At 47.8% G+C, this 21,591-nt stretch overlaps 3 protein-coding genes across 15 annotated transcripts in view; 2 read left to right on the plus strand and 1 right to left on the minus strand.

Annotated features, from left to right (window-relative positions):
* Positions 1–9,713, plus strand: part of LRRC31 (leucine rich repeat containing 31) — a 72,059-nt gene extending 62,346 nt beyond the window's left edge. For 4 of the 5 annotated variants that reach the window (XM_006150257.3, XM_006150259.3, XM_014588504.2 and 1 more), the window contains 5 exons: positions 1,086–1,253; positions 3,241–3,408; positions 4,655–4,822; positions 7,868–8,195; positions 9,609–9,713. In XM_006150257.3, the coding sequence (XP_006150319.2) occupies positions 1,086–1,253; positions 3,241–3,408; positions 4,655–4,822; positions 7,868–8,195; positions 9,609–9,654 (878 nt within the window). In that variant the 3' untranslated portion in view covers positions 9,655–9,713. The remainder of the gene's footprint in view (positions 1–1,085; positions 1,254–3,240; positions 3,409–4,654; positions 4,823–7,867; positions 8,196–9,608) is intronic. The other variant, XM_006150261.3, reaches the window with a different exon arrangement.
* Positions 9,714–10,890: 1,177 nt separating this feature from the next.
* On the minus strand, positions 10,891–21,541 carry LRRIQ4 (leucine rich repeats and IQ motif containing 4). 7 transcript variants are annotated; one of them, XM_006150270.2, is made up of 7 exons: positions 20,812–21,541; positions 17,423–18,481; positions 14,599–14,772; positions 14,337–14,475; positions 12,560–12,756; positions 11,698–11,872; positions 10,891–10,920 (listed from the first exon to the last, which is right to left on the minus strand). In XM_006150270.2, the coding sequence occupies exons 2-6, from the start codon at positions 18,440–18,442 to the stop codon at positions 11,720–11,722; spliced, it is 1,683 nt and encodes a 560-aa protein (XP_006150332.1). In that variant the 5' UTR covers positions 18,443–18,481; positions 20,812–21,541; the 3' UTR covers positions 10,891–10,920; positions 11,698–11,719. The 7 variants fall into 7 exon arrangements, with proteins under 7 accessions (XP_006150332.1, XP_006150334.1, XP_006150336.1 ...); XM_006150272.2 differs by lacking the exon at positions 10,891–10,920 and having other exon boundaries at positions 11,580–11,872; positions 20,812–20,964; positions 21,057–21,541; XM_006150274.2 differs by lacking the exon at positions 10,891–10,920 and having other exon boundaries at positions 11,580–11,872; positions 21,075–21,541.
* Positions 17,817–21,591, plus strand: part of LRRC34 (leucine rich repeat containing 34) — a 37,229-nt gene continuing 33,454 nt past the window's right edge. For all 3 annotated transcript variants that reach the window (XM_006150267.3, XM_006150265.3, XM_006150268.3), the window contains exon 1: positions 17,817–17,926. The gene's annotated coding sequence lies outside the window, so the exon portion shown is untranslated. The remainder of the gene's footprint in view (positions 17,927–21,591) is intronic.

The raw sequence follows: 21,591 nt of genomic DNA on the forward strand, positions 1-21,591 counted from the left end.
TTATAGGAAAAAAACCTCTCAAAAAAAAAAAAAAAACACAATAAAGCGAAAATATCCATTAGGTTGGGGAAATGCGATTATGGATACTTAAATTTTCTTCATGTTTCATTTTCTAAATCCAGTGAACATACACGCTCATGAGCTTTTAAAATGGCTAACTCCAAAAAGACAAGATAATTTAGGGTTTAGATAGACCATGGAAAAGATGAAAGTTGCTGTGCTACGAAAACTACAGTTTTCTCTTACTTTTGAAAATATCAGCATTATTTATGCTCCGTAGGAGGATGGAACTGGTACTGGTTAAAAGAAAGAAAGAAAGAAAGAGAGAGAGAGAGAGAGAGAAAGAGAGAAAGAGAGAAAGAGAGAAAGAGAGAAAGAGAGAAAGAAAGAAAGAAAGAAAGAAAGAAAGAAAGAAAGAAAGAAAGAAAGAAAGAGGCGGGGTGGGTGGAGGGGGACCAGCAGGTGGCATAACGGTTTTGTCGCTGGACTCCCAGGTAATTGACTGCAGTTCAAGTCTCGGACTCAGTAGCCTAAAGCTCGTGCTGAGCACATGTGTGTGCATGCCCCAAATTCCAAGAGGTGACTAGAGGAAGAGGGATTACGGTGTGGTCATCCCCTCGGTGGTGGTTTCTTGCTTTCTGTCTCTGTGTCTCTCTGGTGAGAGATAGCAAAAGTCTCTCAAAAAAATGGCTTCAATAGTGTCTGCAACTAAAACTTGTTCCTCTATAAAATATCCACATTAATTGGGCATATAACGTGTTTGTCCCTCCAGCTGACAGAGCCGGTGACAGCCCTCTCACTGGCTGTTAAAAACTAAAATGCCATGTTATCTTCGGTGCTCCAGTGCAGTCGGAGGGAGGCTCCCTGCAATTGCAGGACCCAGGTCAGCTCGGCCATCAATGCTGCTCTGAAGGCCAGAGGGTGTGAAGTCGTTGTCATGTGGGCAGAGGCCAGGGCTGGGGGGTGTCCACGGCAACTTCTCCCTAGGGCTATGCAGCACCAAGCACTCCCTAGCCCACTGTGCCTCCCTGCTGCACACCGCCTGCTGCCCTTGTGTGAGAGTGGGGTTTGGCCTTTCTTTGCAGACACGGCTTTGAGATACTTGGATGAGCTGAGGAGACTAGATCTTTCCTGCAATAAGGAGCTGGGTGGAGGTTTCGAAGACTTGCCAGCGCAGCTGGCCACGCGGAGGCATCTACAAGTCCTGGATCTACACCAGTGCTCACTGACAGCAAGTGACGTGGTGTCGCTGAGTGAGTGTGTGGGTACATGTACAGAAAGAATTATTTTATTTATTTAGCATCATTATTTATCAGCTTGACCAGAGAGAGGGAGAGAGAGAGAGAAAGTGAGAAAGCAAGTCGCCAAGTCTGGGACTCCAGCTGTGGTCGGCCATGTGGGAGTCCAGCACCTTTAACCACCACGCCACCTGCCGGCCTGAGTGAGTGTATATTACAGGGGAAGGAAGGGCTTTGGGAACCTTGCATCTGTATAGAAATTTGAAAACTTTGAGCTATACACTTAAACTTACTTTTTATGAAGTTATTGGGAGGATCGAATAGAAGTTCTGTGAGTGTTCAAACATGGTATTTGGCAAGTATTCCGTGCTCAGTATTACCAAGGGAACCAGCAGAAGGCATAGTGGTTCTGTTGCTGGACTCCCATGTGCTGACTGCGGTTCGAGTCCTGGACTACGCAGCTTAAAGCTCATGCAGGGGGCATGTGCATGCGTGCCAAAAATCCTGAGAGGAGAATGGAGAAGAAGGGATTGTAGTGTGGCCATCCGCCAGGTGGGTGACTTCTTGCTTTCTGTTCTCTGTCTCTGTCTCTGGCGAGTAAGTGCTTGTGCCCTATAGCAAAAATCTCTCCTAAAAAGAAAATTCAGTCAAGGAACTTCAGACTGACATGGGCAGGAATAAATCAATACACAAACAAATTCCATGTCCAAACACACAGTGCCGTGGGGGCCCGAGGGGGGGAAGAGTTCCATCTGTTGGGGTCCCTAACGTCTTCCCTTCCCTACCCCTTCCCTCCCTGGACCTCCTTCCCTCCTTTCACAAACTTTGGTCCCTCTAATGTCCCAGGCACTGACCCCCTGGGGTGGGGTCCCTGCCACACACAGAGCTAACCTTCAGTGAAGGAGGGCAGAGGTAAGAAGTACATAAACAGGAAGGTCCATGGAAAGGGGGGTGCTGCAGGAGAAGTAAAACAGGGGACGTGACAGTGATGGGAGGGCTGCTTGGGCTCGAGTGGCCCTGGAAGGCTGGGATGGGTGAGTTGGCCCTGCAGAGACCCCGGAGACTGCGCTTCCTGCTGGTGAGAGCTGGGCAAAGGCCACCTGAGGCCGGAAGAGGGCAGGTCGGTAGTGAGCCAGGGCGGGTCCTGACACAGGGCCTCAGGTCTGCACCCCAGGCCGGCCCCACTGCAGGACCTGGTCTGATCGCTTTCATGGCCTTATTCACACTCACATTCCCAGACAACCATGGCAGCCAGCCTTCACTGAGCGGCTAACACGTGCCGCGCCCTGCACCACGCACGTTACGTACGAGTCACCTCATCTCCCTAGTGACCTTGTGAAGCCCGTGTTTTATGGTGGCGAAAACTAAGGTTTAGACATTGAGTAACCTGGAACCAGCAGGTAGCGTGGTGGTTAAGGGCATTGGACTCCCACTGGCCCACTGTGGTTCAAGTCTGGACCTGGCAGCTTGATTTCTCATTTTCCCTCTCTCTCTCACTCAGTCCCTTTCTGGTCTAGATAACATAAATAAATAAAGTTAAATAAAATAATTCTTTCAAAAAATATTTATTTATCTAATTATATTTGTTATTATTATTTATTGTTTAATTTGATCAAAGAGATAGAGAAAAGCAAAGTGAGAAAGCAAGCAGCCAAGTCCAGGACTCGAACCACAGTCAACCATGTGGGAGTCCAACACCTTAAACACCATGTCACTTGTTGACCCCTAAAACAATTCTTAAAAAAAAAAAAAAAAAGTTAAGTAACTTGTCTCAAAGCACACAAGTGTTAAGTAGCAGATCCAGGATTAGAATCCAGTTCTGTTTCTAAAATTTGGCTCTTAACGTCTAGCCTGGTATAGAGACAGAAAGCCTGAAACCCGACTGGGGGATGCTGGTCTGGGTGGCGTGTGAGGGAGGAGAGGGCAGCCGGGGGCTGGGGAGCCAGAAACCCAGAAGACGGTGATATGGTGCCTAAGACGCGCCCCGTTGATGTTTTAACAGCCCAGGTCATCCCTTTACTCTCAAATCTTCAAGAACTGGATTTATCAGCCAACAAAAACGTGGGCAGCTCTTCTGAAAACCTCCTCAGCCGGCTCCGCTTTTTACCAGCACTGAAGTCATTACTACTCAACAGCTGCGCTTTGGAAAGGGAGCCCTTCGAGGCTCTCGGTAAGAGAACCCCCGTCCCTGTCCCTGCAGGCCACAAGGGAATACGTGAGAGCAAAGCCTTTCCTCTTGCCCCACCCAGGAACTTCACCCCAAGCCTCAGCCACAGGCGGAACTGTGAAGTACTGATCTGTCTTTTTAAGATATGCCCCTTTTTAAAAGCTTTTATTTGTTATTATTACCATTCTTTAATTTGCTATAGGGCACTTACACTCACCAGAAAGAAAGAGAGGGAAAGTGAGAAAGCCAGCCGCCAGGCCCAGGACTCCAGCCACTGTCAGCCACATGGGATGCAGTGCCCTAACCTCCTTGCCACCTGCTGGCCCCAGACTTCTGTTTTAAAGACAGCCCTCCCCCAATCCTACCCCACCCCCTGCCATCCAAATTAGGAGACCCTGTGCATTTTCTTTATAGCCTTATCAGAATTTTTAACTCTGTGTTTATTTGTGTAGTTAAGACCGTATTTCCCCCAGATTGTAACTTCCCCACGGAGGTTATAGTATCTACAAAAGAAATGACGTATTCTCATGCATTCAAACACCTAGTGTTCTTTAGAATAGAGACAGAATATTGGGCTGTCTTCAAAGTCATGACGTATTTTTTTCTGCTTTTCTGTGCAAGTGTCATGACTTTTCCGACAGTCCACTAGTGTAAAGTATAACTAACTACTGTGGAGTAGCTTGGGAATGAATTGTTCTGATGAAGGTTAACTTTGGGGGACACTGAATGAACCAGAAAGTCCTCCAATTTTTTTTCTCTCTTCTCCTCTGTCCCTCTGCCCCTGCCTGACAATGGCAGCGAGGTTATCATGAGTCCACTTGGTGCTTCAGGGCCGGGGGAGCTTGGCTCTGTCTGAAGCCAGCGGTGGCTGTCAGAGGGGAAGGTACCAGCCTGGACACTGGCACCCGTGACTGGCAGTCCAAGCACTCCGCCTCCTCCTTCCTGAACGTGAAGTGAAGGAAAGACAGCCCAGGTGATAGTGAGTTCCCTTTACCCACGTTCTGCCTCCGTAAAGTACCAGCATTAACTCCACAGAGAGACAGCCAGCGCTCCTCCAGGGCAGGAGTCCAGGCAGGAGGCGTAGAGACAGCCAGCGCTCCTCCAGGGCAGGAGTCCAGGCAGGAGGCGTCTGTAGGGCCTTCACCCCAGCGACCTCAGTATGTCGCCCTAGTCCAGTTTCCGCACGTTTAAGGCTGATGGTCTCCAAGGAGCCCGAAGTTATTGCTGCTCTTGTGGTTGTCCCTTCCAGCTGAAGCCTCCCTTCACCTCCGTGCTCTGGAAATCCTCAACCTTTCCTGGAATAAGTGTGTTGGGGGCAACCTGGAGCTGCTTCTGGACACGCTGAAGCTCTCGACGTCTCTTCAAGAGCTGCGGCTGAGCAGCTGTTCCCTGGTGACCGAGGACGTGGCTTCCCTAGGTGTGTATCCACGAGTGCCACAGCAGTCCTGGCACGCAGAGCCCAGCCTGCCTGCCTAGCAGAGCACAGGTGGAGGGGGAGGAAGGCGGTGAGTCCTGGGCCAAGCCCTTCTCCCCGCCATGTGCTTAGGAGAGATCTGGAGAAAACAGTCCCGACAATTCCTTTTCTTTTCTTTTCTTTTCTTTTCTTTTCTTTTCTTTTCTTTTCTTTTCTTTTCTTTTCTTTTCTTTTCTTTTCTTTTCTTTTCTTTTCTTTTCTTTTCTTTTCTTTTCTTTTCTTTTCTTTTCTTTTCTTTTCTTTTCTTTTCTTTTCTTTTCTTTTCTTTTCTTTTCTTTTCTTTTCTTTTCTTTTCTTTTCTTTTCTTTTCTTTTGGTGTGTGCCCTGTGGGGATAAAAAAAAAACAGTTATGTAAATCTGATTGACAGAAAATACATTTTGGGGCCAGCAGGTGGAATGGAGATTAGGGTATTGGATCCCACATGGGATGGCCAATTGTGTGGTTCAAGTCCTGGACCTGGTGGCTTGAAAATCATGCCAGGTGCTTGTGGGTACATGCCCAAAATCCCAGGAGGAGAATGAAGGAAAGGGATGTTATCAGTTTCAAAGAATCAGCTTTTGGTTTTATTTATTTATTTATTTATTTCTCTGAATTGAGATTATATATTTAAGTTATTTCTTGTGAAGTTTATAATTAAAATTTCTTTCTTCATTTAGTTTTTGGTTTGTTGGCCTGGATCAAACTTTAACCACTGTGTATTTTTTAAAATTTTTACTGCCAGTTTTTTCCTCAGGTCAAATGCATACTTTTGCATTTGGGCATAGGTATTTTTTTCCTTCCTTCAATTTTTAGCCAATAACAGCAACAATAACGTGTGGCTTCCGTGATTGCCACTTTGATATTGCTTTCTAGCATAAAGATTCTTTAAGAATTTGTTCCTCACTGGGACTAGCAGTTAGCGTAATGGCTATGTCGCTGAACTCCCATGTAGCCAACCGCGGTTCGAGTCCCAGACCTGGCAGCTTAAACTCACGCCGGGCGCATGTGCGTGCATGCCCAAGATCCCGAGAGGAGAATGGAGGAGAAGGGATTGTGGCATGGCCATCCCCCCCAGGGGGGTGATTTCTCGCTTTCTATTTCTCTGTCTCTCTCTGTCTTTCTGGCGAGCATATGCACCCTATAGCAAAAACCTCTAAAAAAAAAAAAAGAATTTGTTCATCACTAATAGCATATATTCATTTCTTTGATAAATAACAGCATTAATTTTTTCACAAAGTCAACTGTAGAAAAGTATTTTCATGACTCACCATTCTACTGCCCATATTTTAAGATCTAAAATAAATCTAAAATAGAAAATTTTAATAAATGGGGTACTGACACAATTGGAAAATGCCAACAGAACAGAAAAGTAAAACAATGCCTGGGATTTGCTTTAAATACTAAAGAAACAGACGAAAAAAGTGGGGAGCGGGGGCTGGACGCTGCAGGGCTGGCCTAGTGAAGATGACTGTTGGAGCTGGCTGATGGCTATTGGGGGGTTTGTTCTCTTCTGTGTGCCTTACTTTTTGTATAGTTAAATTTTTGCATAATACCACATTTTTTAGAGAGAAAAAGTACGCACATTAGCTTAGCAGTTAGTTAGGCCTTGGGAATATTGTAATGCTGAGAGACAACAGAAGGGAGGTGCACATGGGCCTGGACACCCCAGACAGGTGCAGCCGTTGTGTAGGGATGGCTGAGCTCTCACTGGAGCTGCGGAACTGAACCGTTGGCAAGTGAAAGTGACCGGGTTGGCACATCCTTCTCGGTCTGGAAGCCATGCTGTGTGAGGAGTGGTGGAAAGACCAGGGCGTGTTTAGTCGTAGAGGGGATAATTTGAGGGAGATCTGTGTCCAGCACTGCGGGGCTGACATGAGGAAGACAGGGCCGAGACTCTGTGCTACCTGTCTGATCTTTGTTTAGCCCCTCCTCAGTAACCACCTACTCTTCTAGTGACTGCTCGGCTGGACGACCAGCTCTCCAGCATGGCGAATCCGTTCTCTCGGTCTTTGTCTCGTTGGCGCAGTGGGTTAGCATTCCCTGCATGAAGCATTCACCATCACATAAGACTACATATTTTGTTTGTAAACCTGTATTTTATTGTGCACCCACAGTAGCATTCAGAATATCTGTACTTTATTGTGCACCCACAGTAGCATTCAGAATCAATAAGAGCAATTACGCTAGATTTATATCGTGGTGTGTCTCGTCACTTCCTGGTGCTTATCGAATGTATGCTTTTTGTACGGATACAATTACTTCTTCTAGTGTGTGTTACATGGTAGCTATTCAGAAATCCAAGCCTATGGCACCACCACGCACCGCAAGGCATCACCTTCGAGCTCTTGGTTTACTGACCAATTCGTTTAATGACCTAGTGGTCGGGACTGAGCTTGGTTGATAAGCAAAGGGTGCTGCACAGGGCATTTGCTTCGAGTCTTCTCTTTTCCCTCTTACAGTCACTGTCTTCTCTCAGCTTTAGCACTGTTATTTATTAAGTGCCACTGTAGTCCTGCAATCCATGCTTCTCAAAGGGAAAATTGTCCTGGATATTCGCCGTTTCTAAGGTGAATTAGAAACCATCCAGGTATGTTTTACACATGGAAGACGAACAATTAAATAGTTGTGGATTGAAGAATGACTGAAGGAATGAGCAATGAGGTTAGAGCCAGTGAGCCACCACTCCTTTCATTTAATCAGATAAAGTCTACAGGTAGAGCTGGGATCCCAGTGGAGCGGAGAGCAGAAGCTCGAAGGAAAAAAATCTTTAGGTTGGGATTTGAAAAGGAGGGGGAGGTCCATTTAAAAGCTGTACATAGGGTGTCCCGAGAGGAACTTTGTTTTTACTCAAATTTCAGCCACCTGGAATAAAGCTGCTAGCGAATGAGAAATCCTTCCTAATTGCTAAACCTTTCATGCCTAGTTCTGGAGATGCTGTGTTATGAGTCGTGGGAAAGGCTGTAGTGGAAGTTCTTGAGTTTTAGCACTTGGCGTGATTTGTTTTCCAGCGTCGATCATACAGACGGGTCACCTGGCCAAACTGCAGAAGCTGGACCTGAGCTATAATGACAGTGTCTGCGATGCAGGGTGGGCCGTCTTCTGCCAAAATGTGGGGTCCCTCAAAGAGCTGAGCGAGCTGGATATTAGCCTCCGGCCATCGAATTTTCGGGATTGTGGACAGTGGGTTAAGCATTTGCTATGTGCCGTGACCAAACTTCCCAAGATCACTGAGATAGGAATGAAAAGGTGGGTTCTACCACCTTCACAAGAGGGCCAGCTAGAAAGCCTGGACCAAAATCACAGACACGGCGTTCGCCTTGACCACGACGGGTTCCGGTAAGTGGACCTCCCCAGGCTAAGCTGCAAACCACTCTCCGAAGGAGGGCAAGGACACAGACGCATTCATTGTCACCAACCGAATCTCAGCTCCAGGGCTGTTCCACGAATCATGTGACCAGAACTCTCAATATCTGTGTGTAATAATCTAATGTGAGCTTGTCTTTATTCTCTATCGTATGAAACAAGGATGACATTTTCAACAGATTTTCATGTGTCTCTTATGTATAATTAGTTAACTTAGTATTTGGAAAGCCTATCAAAAATGTTTAGATTCTAATAGTACGTCTGCTCCTTTCTTTCCTTAAAAGTTTCTGTCTTTTGTTTTCTACATGTTACATGTTGTAAATATAAGGATGTATGCATGTATGTATGCATGGAATTCTAATGTGAAAGTGTTAGCTGTGTAAGTTTCGTATCATCTTTATAATTATTGCAACATAAAATGTAGTCCGTTGCCTTTTTATCTCAGATATGAACCATGATCACTAATAACGTTCCTGATACATAAATCTTTTTTTTTTTCTTTTTTTGTTATAGGGCATGTGTGCTCACCAGAGAGAGACAAGAGATAAAAATGGCAAGAGAGGAAAAGTGAGAAATCACTCCTCCTTGGGGGGATAGCTATGCCGCAGTCCTTTCTCCACTCTCCCCAGGAGTTTGGGCACACATGGGCACACACACACACACACACACACGCACACACACACACACACCTGGCATGATTCTCAAGCCACCAGATTCAAGACTTAAACCACAGAGTCAGCTATATGGGATCTAAGGCCTTAACCCTGATAACATCTGCTGGCCCTAATCTATAAGTCTTGTAAGAAGCAATCAAAAATTCAAAAGCCAATATCAAACACACCGCCTGTTTTATTTATTTATTTTTAGAGAGATTTTTGCTATAGGGTGTGTGTGCTCATTGGAGAGACAGAGACAGAGAGACAGAAGTGAGAAATCACCTGCCAAGGGAATGGCCATGCCACAATCCCTTCTCCTCCATTCTCCTCTTGGGATTTTGGGCACGCACGCACACGTGCCTGGTGTGAGTTTTTAAGTCACCACGTCTGGGATTTGAACTACGGTCGACTACATGGGAGTCCAGCACTGTAACCACTATGCCATCTGCTGGTCCCCCAAAACATGTCTTATTAAAATAAAATAAAACCTTTTACAGTTAAGCAATTGATTCGCATATTACCTCTAGGCATTTCCTTGACATGAAATTGCTACATGAAACGTATTTCGTTCACCTGTAAAGGCGTTTGTGTTCTAAGTGGTTTTTGAAGCGATTGGTTTTCTTTACTAGAGTATGGAAGTGACTGTGTGGCAGACATGTCTGCGTACACAGTTCTGTTCTCATGTGCACTGATCAAATTGTATTTTGCTTTCCTCTTGCTACACTATTAGGATAAAATCATTACTTGGAAGACATGTACATTTGAAATCAGCATGACTCCAACAGAGAAAATCACCAGGTTAAGGAGGTCTTGAGTGCCGTAAGAGGGGATGATTGGGGAACATGCTGTTCTTTCCTCCGACACTCCTGTGAATCCATGGACACTTACACATTTGCAAAATTCTGTGCATGGACGTTCGTCAGAGCTTTACTCATAGAGACCCCAAACCGGAAACAACTTAGTCTCCTTCGATGGGTGAATGGTTAAACAAACTGTGGGGTGATGCGATGCTTCTAAGCAGCAGAGTGAACTATCACTGCGTGCCACGACTTAGTTATCTATCAGTATGTTTCATAAGCGGGTTATGCTGAGTAAAAAAGGCAGTCCCGGCTACATACGGTGTGATTCCATTTATACGACATTCTTAAAATAATGACATTACCAAGAAGGAGGCAGGTTGGGGATTTGGAGGGGAGGGTGGCGGGAAAGGCCACTAGGGTTAGTGCAAGGGAGCCTGACAGTGACAGCGCAATTCTGTATCTTTTTTATTTTTTAAGGTTTTTGCCATAGGGCACATGAACTCACTGGAGAAAGACAGAGAGGAGAAAAGTGAGAAGTCATCCCACCACCACCACCCCAGAGGGGATGGCCATGCTGCAATCCCTTTTCCTCCACTCTGTTCTCGGGATTTTGGGCACATGTGCTCATGTGCCCAGTGTGTTTTTTAAGCTGCTGGATCTGGGGCTTGAACAACTCCCTTGGCCATGTGGAATCTAGCGCTCTAACCACCATGCAACCTGCTGGCCCACAATTCTGTATCTTGTTTGTACTAGTGGTTCTACAAAGCTACACGTGACAGGAGGCAAAGGGAACAGGCCTTCTTGAAGACACAGCTTCATGGAGTCTGCGAACTAGCCATTTTGGGGAAACAGAAATCAAGATTTCCCACTGATAATTCGGCCTCCAGCATACAAACCTCGTGTGGTAGGAAGACCCCTTTCAGGCCTCCTGTCTCTGTACTTGTCTTTGTCTCTCTCTACCTCTGTCTCTGTCTCCGTCTCCTCTCTTTTCAATTTTTGCTTTTTATAATTTGCTTTTTCCAATTTTTGTTTTTTACTGAAATTTTTTTAAATATTGTTTTTAGTTTTATTGAAAAGTTTTTACCTTTATTTTTTCTTCTCTTTTTCTGTTTCTTGTTTGTTTTTGTCTGTTGTTGCTGTTGTTTCTCTCTTTCTGTTTCCTTTTCTGCACACTCCTCGACGCTCAGATTGAACTTCCAAGTTTGGGAAGAAACCGACCATCCACCAGATGACTAGAAATCGCTGCAGGACCATGAGAAATATGGGAAAGCAGGAAAATACCTCTCCAAGGGAAAAGGATAACTCCTCTTCATCCAGACACAGTTCAATGGAATTCATGGAAATATCTGATAAAGAATTCAGAGCATTCATAATGGCAAAACTAACAGAGATGGAAGAGAAGAGAGACAATGAACTGCTGAAGAGGAAGGAGAAAGAAGTCGAGTTCCAGGAGGTGAGGAAATTCATGCAAGATCTAAAAGAGGAATTTCACACTTTACAAAAGAATCAGATGGAACTCTTAGAGATGAAGGCTATAATACAGGAAGTCAGAGCTACACGTGACAAAATTGCATTGAACTGTGTGTGCGCGCGCACACACGTATAAAGATGAATTCTGAATAAGCTATTGATTTTACCACGCCAATTTTCTTGTTATTATTGTAGTTCACACGATGTCAACATTAAAGGAAGGTAAAGAATACATGCACGTACCTGTGCAGTTTTTGAAACTTCTCATAAACTATTAATATAATTATAGCAACATAAACTCCCATGGACTTGTCATCTGTTCTGGAGTCACTAATTTACAACAAACCCTGTCTCATCGCTTTCTTCCTCCCTTACCCTCTCCCCGTATTATTTTGAAGCAATTTCCAGGTACCTTATTTATTGATAAATACTTCAGTAAAAGTAAGAATCCTTTATTTTTACAAAAAGCACCACTTTGTGAATACTTTTTGTGTGGTCAGCATCGAATCCCTAGATATTCTGCCTTCTTAATCCATTAGGGTTCATTACCTCAGTTCATCGACTTCTAGAGTTATTTCTTATTTCCCTTCCCAGGTTTTCCTTTTGCAGCTTTCTTTCCTTTCTTGTCTTTTGGAGAGATCTTTCCTTTCTTTCGAACTTTTACTAGCTCTTCGAATTTCCCAAGTCCTTTGCGCACCATCATCCCACGCCACCAAGCCTGGATCTGTGGATAAGATAAACCCAGACGCAGCGTCAGTCGGCATGTCGCATGGTGGACTGAAGATTAAGTCTTTATTCCGCCTTGTGGTCTTGAGGCGCTAGAGAATGGGATGTAATTTGAACTCTAAACCAGATTTTCTAGCTCAATCACTAGTCCTGTAGGCAAAATTTTAAATATGCATTTAGTGCCAGCAGTGCCCTGGACGGTGGCAGTGAGACAGCAACGTCACTGACTCACGGAGCCAGCATGTGATGGCAGTTTGACAGGTGGTGACAGAATGCGGCGGATGGCGATGCATGCTGGGGGACTGGAGTGCTTTCCCTCTTGTGTCTGGCCTGTCTGTGAACTTACCCAGAACCCACTGCACTTGCTTCCTGGCTCCTATTCCCTCCTGCTTACTCCGGAGCACCCCTTTTCTAGCAGTGGGCTCTTCTCAGAGCCTTCCAGCGGAGCCTCACTTCTCCCAGAATAAAAGCTAAAGTTCCTTCAATGGCTTCTGAACCCTGTCTGATCTGCACCCTGCCTCCGACCCCTCTGACCTGGAACTACTCTGCCTCTTGACCCCGAGAGGAGAATGGAGGAGAAGGGATTGTGGTGTGGCCATCCCCCGTAGGGGGTGATTTCTCGCTTTCTGTCTTTCTGGCGAGCGCACCGTACTCTATAGCAAAGAGGAATCCATGCTGAGCTTACCTTTGTTGACAGGATTTTCTTATTTCTGTTTTCCTTCAGGTAGTTCCAGATGGCCTCATTGCCTTCAGCACACACTTCTATCGGGGGCTCTTCCATGGGATTGTTCCTCAGTGTCAGAACCCTCAGACTGACTAGGTGATCCAGATCCTCCGGGAGGTGGGTGAGCAAGTTGTCCTCCAGCAGTAATTCTTTCAAAGCTGAAAAGATGATGTTTGTAGATCGTGGGTTTAAGAACAAGCAGTACTAACACTTACGGCTACCCAGGTGCTGATAGCTACCCAGGAGAAATGTCCAAGGCTGCCTATAGAAGAGGAATGGAAGGCCCACAGAGCTGATGGTGCGTTTTAATACTTCCCAGTAGCAGGTCTGCCTGTTCGTTTCCTCTTACAGTAAAGAGAGCGAGATTCGGTCTTCAGCTAGTCCTGTTCTATAAGAATAGATACTTTTTTTGCTTTGCTTTGTTTTTGTTTTGAGCAGCAGTTGTCAACTGACAAACCACTGGCAAAAACTACCCCAGACTTGTTCCTCAGGTCGGCAAAGTATTGGAAAAACGGCCTCTGTGTGGCTTCAGATGGGACGCTGCCATTCCCCACAGTTTGTGTTGCTGGTTACACCGGGCTCTGGCCCACCGGTGTCACCTGCCAGACCTCAGGACAGTGCCATATGGCACTGACTCAGTGGTCACCTCCCTGAGACTATCAAATTAATCAACAAGTAGCTTTCTGAAAAAATGTACTCTCTGGCATGAAAGTAATGTACATAACCTCATGCAGCTAGGTTATGTAGCCGGTAGCGTGGTGGTTAGGGCGGCTGGGTCCCTCTTGGCTAACTGAGCTGTTCGCGTCTCAGGCACCAGCGACTTGAAAAACACACCGGGTGCGTGTGTGTGCGTGCCCAAAATCCTGAGAGGAGAGGAGGGAAGTGATTTCAGCATGGCATCTCCCCTGGGGGGTGATTTCTCTAGATTTCAGCATGGGATCTCCCCTGGGGGGTGATTTCTCACTCCCCCCCCCTCTCTCTGGCGAGTGCAAACACCCTCTAGCACAAATAGTAAGAAGAAAAATGAATAAAAATAATTCTCTTCTTCCCTTTCTCACCAACCCTCTCACATCTTAATTGTCACAAAGAAGCATGGTTAGCATATTCTTATGAGTCCTACAGAAAACTCCTAGGAACTTGCAGACCTACAGATACATGCACATACAATTTTATATGTCAGAATGGTATCATATTATATAAAATGGTCCGAATCTGTGTTTTTTGGCACAAGAAACTACCAAATAGTTCATTAAAAGAGGCTTGTAAGGGGCCCAGCAGATGGCATAATGGTTACACCACTGGACTCCCATGTAGTCGACTGCAGTTCGAGTTCCCGACCTGGCGACTTAAAACTCACTCCAGGCACGTGTGCCCGTGTGCCCAAGGTCCTAAGAGGAGAATGGAGGAGAGGGAATTACGGTGTGGCCAGCCCCTCTTGGGGGTAAGTTCTCGCTTTCTGTCTCTCTGGTCTCTCTGTCTCTCCAGTGAGTGCATACACCCTATAACAAAAATCTCTCTCTCTGAAAAAAAAAAAAAGAGGCTTGTAAGTATGGAAAAGATGCTCAGTATCACTTGATGGTAGAAATTTACATCACATACTGAAATTCAGTGTTTCATCAATCAAACAGGTGGAGATGAGAACCGCTGAGCTCAGTGTTCAGTAAAGCTGGGAAGCTATCACTCTGAGAAATGCTGGCCTCAAACTCTCCTGTGAAGCAGGTCTCCTGAATGTCCTCACCTTGTGCTTGGATAATGGCATCCGGAAGTTGCTTAAGCAAATTGTGCCGACAGTCCAGAACTTCCAGGTTAGGCATTGACCCCAGGGCATCAGGCAGGTACTCCAGATGGTTGTTTTCTATGTACAGCTCTCTCAGACTCTGGAATGACAGGAGAGGACACCACGATGACCTGTACCCTTTAACCAGAGCCACGTGTCCTCGGTAGCAGCCAGCAAGGGGCCAGCCGCATGCGCTTCCCTGCCTGCTCAGGCGGATGCTCACCTGCAGTTTCACGATGTGTTCTGGCACACAGGTAAGCTTAGACCCCTGGTCCTGCCCAATGTACAACTTCTCTAAAGACTCCAAGGAGAAGATTTCCTCCGGAAAGTAAGAGAACTCATTTCCTGTGAGTCCGAGTATCTTCAGCTTTGAAAGTGAGCCAAACTCTGAAGGCAGCTGGAAGATTTCCAAAACAGTAAGTTTCTGGTTAAAATGACTTTGATGAGTTGGGAAATAAATTGGGCTTTTGGTTTTCAGTTTGTTTTTATTGTCAGTGGGTGTGTGTGCTCACCAGAGAGACAGAGAGAGAAAGAGGAAGAGGAAGAGGGTAAAGCTCTCCCCCCAGTGAACATGGTCAGGCCGTGATCCATTGTCCTCCCGACCTCCATCCTGTGGGATTTTAAGCAAGCATGCACTCGTGCATGGAGAGCTTTTTGAGCAGCTGAGACAAGGATTCTAACTGCAGCCAGCCCTGTGGGATCCAGCTCCCGTAACTCCCTGGCCCTGGGCTGGCCTGGGCTTTCAGTCCTGAGACAGATTGCTAAACAAAAATGAAGCACCTTAGTATCTCCTGCTAGCGATGTTCGCATAGATGTTTGCCATGTCGTATCTCTCCCCAGAGAGCCGAAGTCTACCGGCCACCTCTCTGCTCTTTGCTTGCACCCACTGCTTTGCATCGGAGCCATTTTTTAGCCTATTTTATTGCTGTAGTATGACAACTGCTTAACACCATTGAAAGACAGAGTACTAAAGGGACGTGTTCTATTGCAATGTTAGAGCTCATAATAAATTCAGTGATGGGACCCGATCGATCTAACGGCACAATCCTTCCTTCTAAAAGGCCTTAACTCTGATTTTGTAACCTCAGTTGAAATCTCGGTTGGGAGCAAACATGTCCCTATCATTTCTAATCAGAGTGTTTAATAAAGACAATGACAGTCCTATAGGACGAGGTGGGCATGTCACAGACCTCATGGAAAAAGTCTCTTCTTAGAACATGTGACACGGGATTGTTCATTGGCAAGTCTTGAAGATGCTGCCCAAAGGAAAAAGTGGTCCTGGAAAGGGGCCGGGGGCAGCGTCTGGGAGTGATAGTGCTGACAAGACTCAGGGTCCCAAAGGTGGTGGCCAGGCAATAAAGGTCAGACACATTCTATGAAAAACACAGCAACGGTATGGAGGCCACGGAAAAGCTAAAGTCTGGAAGGAGGTTCCGTGAAGTGGCCACACAATATAGAGAAGATAAAGCCAGGCAAGGGGTGACTGGGGTTGGGTGACCACAGGGCCCAGGGTGGGACCTTCAGTGGGATGGATAAGCCTGTGTTGACACACCCACCAGTTCAGACAAGATTTGGATAGCACATTGTCATGGTTGAAGGGAGAAAACAAAATCATATGAAAGACTGAAGACAAAATGTGACACGACTGGCTCGATGGTGCAGTGGTAGCGGATTGCTCAAGAGAAGCCAGATTCCTCATGGCAACTGCCATTCAAATCCCTGGACTGCTCAGCCGGAAACAGGCCAGGATCCTGCATGGGCGTGTAGGGTCTAATGGGCTGAAGGCCTGGGGGGAGTGCGGTCACAGCGTGATCAGACCCTGTGGAGGGCAGTACACATGCTCTATCATTAATAAAGAAAAAATTATGGGGCCAGCAAATGGTGTAGTGGTTATGTCGCTAAATTCCCCCATGGCCAACGGAGGTTCAAGTCCCAGACTCGGTTTGTCTACTCCCTGACATAGGATTGTCTTCCATACTCCATGATTATCAGCAATGCTGAAATGACCATGTTTGAGCATGCTACCCTGCACACAGGTGGGACGGTTTCTCCAGGGACAAATCAGTTTCTGCAGTTTCCCATTCACAGAACGTTAAGCTTCTAAGGCACTATGTGCCAGAAAAATCTGCTATTTAAAGCAGCCCTGTCAGGAGGCAGTCTGTTAAAAATACAGACCCTGGAGCCCAGCAGCTGATTCAGTCCTGACTCAATCACTTTCAGGCTTTGGACGAGTTAGTTAACCCTCCCTGGTCCCGCATTTTCCTTATGTAGCATCAAGGACAAAAAGTCTTGTGAGGATTAAATGTGAGAATCCAAATAAAACACTGGCACATTCATGGTCTAAACATGGGCTGGCCGTGCAGCAGCCTAAAGTGCTATGCACAGAAAGCTGGATTCCACGTGGCCGACCTCGGTTTGAGTCCTAGACCTGGTGGCTTGAAAAACACCCTGGGCATGTGTGCACGCATGCCCCAAATCCTGTTGAGATGGAGAAATGGAGGGGAAAGGATTGCAGCATGACCACGCCCCATTGAGAGATGTTTTTATTCTCTCTTTCTGGTGAGCACTCATGGCCTCTGGCAATAAAAAATGATAATAATAATGACTAAATTGGCATAATGGTTATGTCACTGGACTCCCAAATAGTCGACCACAGTTTGAGTCCTGAACCTGGTGGCTTGAAACTCGCCAGGCGCATGTGCATGAGTGCCCGAAATTCCAAGAGGAGACTGGTGGAGAAGGGATTGCGGTGTGGCCATTCCCCTGGGGAGTGATTTCTTGCTGCTTTCTCTCTCTGTCTCTCCAGAGAGCACCCATACCCCATAGCAAAAATCTCTCCCTCAAAAAAAAATCACTAAATAAACATTAGCTACTTAGGGAAAAGCAAAGCCATGTGAAGTACCACCTCGCTGGATATATTGGGTAACTTGGATTTCGTGGTTCAAGTCAGTTCCGAGTTGCTGTTTAGACTCGCACCGCCACACCTCAGGGCCGGAAGGAGACCTGGTAAGAGCTTAGTGACAGCCAAGAGGGGAATCACTCACTACCTGCCCTATTTTATTATCATCCAGCGCCAGGAATTCCAGATTCTTCAGCGCACAGATCTGCACCGGGCAGTGGTCCAGGTGGTTCTGGCTGAGGTCCAGGAAGCGCAAGCTGCCCAGCCGCTTGAAGGAGCGCCGCAGCGCCCACAGGCCGGTGTCGCGCAGGTAGAGCAGGTGCAGCGCCCACCTGCAGACCAGGCGCGGGACCTTCTCCAGCCGGTTGCCGCTCAGCCCGATCTCCGTCATCTGCGTGAGCCCGGCGAGCGAGTGCGGGATGCAGTGGAGGAGGTTGTGGGACACGTCGAGCACCGCCATCTTGCTGCATTTGCACAGCGACTCCGGCAGCGAGGGCAGACGGTTGTGCGCCGCGTAGAGCTTCTGCAGCTCCGTCAGATGCCCGATCTCTTCCGGGATGGCGTGAATCCTGTTCTCATCCACGTCGATGACCTCCAGGTTGCAGAGCACACAGAGCTCCTGCGGGAACACCTCGAGCTCGTTCTGCTTCAGGTAGATCTCGCGCAGCTTGGTCTGGTTCACGACTTCCTTGGGCAGAGATTTCAGGTGGTTTCTGGCCAGCCCGAGCAGCTCCAGGTGGTGGAGGTTTTTGCAGATGCCGACGGGAAGCTCCCTCAGGTCAGTCTGGTAGAGCCGGAGCTCCCGCAGCGCGCGGAGGCTGCTGATGACGTGGGGGAAGGAAGGGAGGAAGGGGTTGTAGCTCAGGTCCAGACCCTCCAGGCTGCTCAGCGCCCCCAGTTCTGGGCACAGGCCCGTCAGGTTGTTCTTGTTCAAATAGAGGACCTGGAGGTTCTTTAAACGTTGAATATCCTGGGGGATTTCTTCAATCTGGTTGTTTTCCAAATGCAGTTCTTCTAACTCCTTTAATGCTAAGATCTCCAACGGAATCGCAGTCAGGTTCTGATTAGAAGCATCGATGAAAAATGTTCTGTCAGCGGACACCTGTGGGTCCCTTCTCTGATGAACTATAAGTGAATGTTCTCCCGAATTTATTATGTCCTTTGACATTATCTTGATGGACAGATCAAATACTCAAAACCTGAAATACTATAAAATGAAAAAAATTAGAAGTTACCTGCCACCAGATTTGCCATCCTTAAAAAAAAGGGTTTTTTTTCTTTTGAGAGAGATTTTTGCTATTGGGTGTGCACACTCCTTGGAGAGATAGAGAGACATAGAGACAGGAACCGAAAAGGCACCCCCCACACACACCCCGGAGATGGCCATGCCACAATCCCTTCTCCTCCATCCTCCTCTCGGGATCTTGGGCACACATGCACACATATCCAGTGTCAATTTCAAGCCTCCAAGTTCGGGACTCAAACCACAGTTGGCCATGTGGGAGTCCAGCGACCTAATTGTTGCACTGTCTGCTGGTCCCCAAAAGATCAAATTTTAAAGTCTAGTTGCTTAAGGGATGGGACAGTGCAGTGGCATGGCTTGTGATGCTAACCCACATGGGAAAGTTCCAGTGTGCACTCCACCTCCATGACCTGGGTATGGGCACACGTGTGCCAGGATGAGGCTGGCGGAGGTGGGGTGGGTCATGGCCCCAAGGCCTACTGAGAATGCTTGCTCACTCATTCACTTATGGAAGAAGCCTTCAAAGTCTAGCTGATGAAACGCACTGGGTCGTCAGAATCGTGACACACTTTTGTACAAACAGAAAAGTATGTCACGGCTTTTCCGATGACCCAGCAGCACTTGAAATCATGGCCCAACACCAAATTTAGCTTTTGTGTTTCATGTCAGGAGACGTAGGGTGTGAGCTTCTGTCATGAGATGTTGACTTACATTTGGAAAGAAAAAAAAAAAAGACCACCCAATTTCACTTGTTAAAATTGCCTATTTTGGGGGCCGGCAGGTGGCAGGGTGGTTAAGGGTGCTGGACTCCCACACTGTTGACCACAGTTTGAGTCCTGGACTTGGTGGCTTGCTTTCTCACTTTCCCTTTCTCTCTCTTTTTCTCTCTCTCTCTCTCTGTCCCTCTCTGGTCAGGTTAAAATAAATAAACAAAATTTTTAAATGGCCTATTTTGATTCTGTTTCCAGGTGGCTGGCTTTCTCACTTTCTCTCTTTCTGTGTCTGTCTGTCTGTCTCTGGTGAGGACACATGCTTTTATCAAACTTAAAAAAATATAAAATAATTAAAAATTTTAAAATGATATATAAATTATATTTTTTCACTGGTTAAAACAGCCCTCTTCTGTTCTCACCCCACTTACTGTTCACTAGAACGTGCTCTAGAACTGAGTCTCACTTGGTACTTGTTCCCTTGAAAGAGCATCCTTCTCTTCCTCTAAAGCAATATCCTAACCTCTGTTTTTTAAAATCTTTTATTTATTTATTTATATATTAGAATTTCAGAGGGCACTAGGAGTTCATGCACGAGAGACAGAGAGAGAGAGAGAGAGAGAGAGAGGAACGGCCCCCTCCAGTGGGGCATGTTCCTGCCACAAGCCCTTCTCCATTTCTCCAGCGGGCGGGATTTGAAGCACAAGCAGCTCTTGGCCGGATTATGTGGGTTATGTGGGTTATGTGGGATCCGGCTCCCTTAACCACTGGACTACGGGCAGGGCTCTCTGGCTTCTTAGTGCAGAATACTTGAAGGAGGACTAGGGAAGGGCAGGGGCCGAGTGGGCCCCAGACCCACTTTTGCTTTACTATTACAAGCCCCTCCCTGGGTGAGCACAGGGAGGAAACGAGCCCGTGGCGTGCTTACCGTCGCGGCGCTTAACCTGGAGAAATGCCCTTTCCGGTGATTGAAGAAAGCTGTCGGCTACCCAGGCCATCCTGTGCCAAGAGATCCCTGCCTGTCCAGGACAATTTCATGCAGTGAAGCAATGGATGGAATTGTCCTGGGGCGTAATGTGAGCCAGGGGAGGACTCAGAGGTTTAGTTTTACGCTTTTTTTCCCCTTTAGTATGCCCGCGGTCCAGAGAAAGAGAGACAGTGAGCGGGAAAGTGAGAAATCACTCCCCAGGGGAATGGGCACACCGCAGTCCCTTCCCCTCCACTCACCTCCTGGGATCTTGAGCACGCATGCGCATGTGTGTGTTTGAAGTCACTGGGCCTGGGACTCGAACCAGCCTGGGCTATGTGGAGTCCAGCAACCTAAACTGCTAGGCCATCTGCTGGCCCTCCCTTTTTCACCTTTTAACTGTGTTCATGAAATCCTGCTGTTGCCTTCAGGCTTCCGGCTCTTTCTCCACTGTTTCGCGAGCAAGGAGTCTGCTGGCCCAGAGCCCTCTGCACCCCTCTGTACCCCTCTGCACCCCTCCGTGTCTTCCGTTTCGGTCTATGGCAACCCCCAAACAGACCTTTCCGGTTTTCCCTCCTGTCTCCCTCCCAGTCCAGGCCAAATTCTGCCCACCTCACCCTGTGATATTGGTCGCGCCCGTCCCTGCCTATTCATTCCCCCCTTCCAGCTTGAGCGAGGCCTGTTGTCTCTCCTGGGCTGAGGCACCTGCTTCCACCTGCTTTCCCGCCAGGTCCGGCCGGCCGCTGCCCCTCTGATGGCGGGGTCCACCCCTACCCCAGAAACAGCCGTGTTCCTCTGCTCCTCGGAAGACCGGCAGCGCTGCACGAGGGCCTGGCCCCGACTGCCTCCCCACCGTACTGACCTGGGCACGGCCAAGTACCTGCGCATGCCAGCACGCACCACGCAGTTCCGCCCTCGCTCTGACCAGTCCGGATATAGCCTCCTCCAAGAAGCCCTCCAGATGGCCCCGCCCTTCACTAAACCCTTTATGCCCCCATAGCCCACGCCCTTCACTGGGGCTGATGCTACTGTCTGCTGCGCTCGGCCTACTGGCCTGGGCACACTTTGGTGGCGGGGACTAGGTCATAATCATCTTTGTGGCCCCTGGCCTAGCAGCTGAGCCCCCAAACCTCGGGAATTCCTCCCTGCAGAGGAGCCGGGGCGCCATCCCTCCGGGCCTGTAACTCAGGGCGGGGAGACTGCGGAGTCCCGCAGGATCGGTTGTCACCGTCAGCGCCAGCGGGGTCAGACCTCAGGGCCCAGGCGCGGCCCCGCCCGGGATCGCGCTGCTGCCTGGGCCGCGCGCTCCGGTGCGCGCCGCCCCCGCTGCACGGCGGGTAGCTCCGTGCAGAGCGCGCTCCCGCGGGCGCCATGGCCGCGACGCCCCCGCGGCCCGC

The sequence above is a fragment of the Tupaia chinensis genome, unplaced genomic scaffold (assembly GCF_000334495.1).
Source record: "Tupaia chinensis unplaced genomic scaffold, TupChi_1.0 Scaffold000281_1, whole genome shotgun sequence".
Classification (NCBI taxonomy): Eukaryota; Metazoa; Chordata; class Mammalia; order Scandentia; family Tupaiidae; genus Tupaia; species Tupaia belangeri.

Bases quoted from the DNA above. Each gene is read 5' to 3' on its own strand.
- LRRIQ4 (XM_006150270.2), bottom strand. From the start codon at position 18,442: ATGTCAAAGGACATAATAAATTCGGGAGAACATTCACTTATAGTTCAT. The intron at 14,773-17,422 runs GTAGTGAGTGAT...GAAATCTTCCAG, and splicing joins ATGATAATAAAATAGGGCAG to CTGCCTTCAGAGTTTGGCTC. The intron at 14,476-14,598 runs GTGAGCATCCGC...CTGTCATTCCAG, and splicing joins AACACATCGTGAAACTGCAG to AGTCTGAGAGAGCTGTACAT.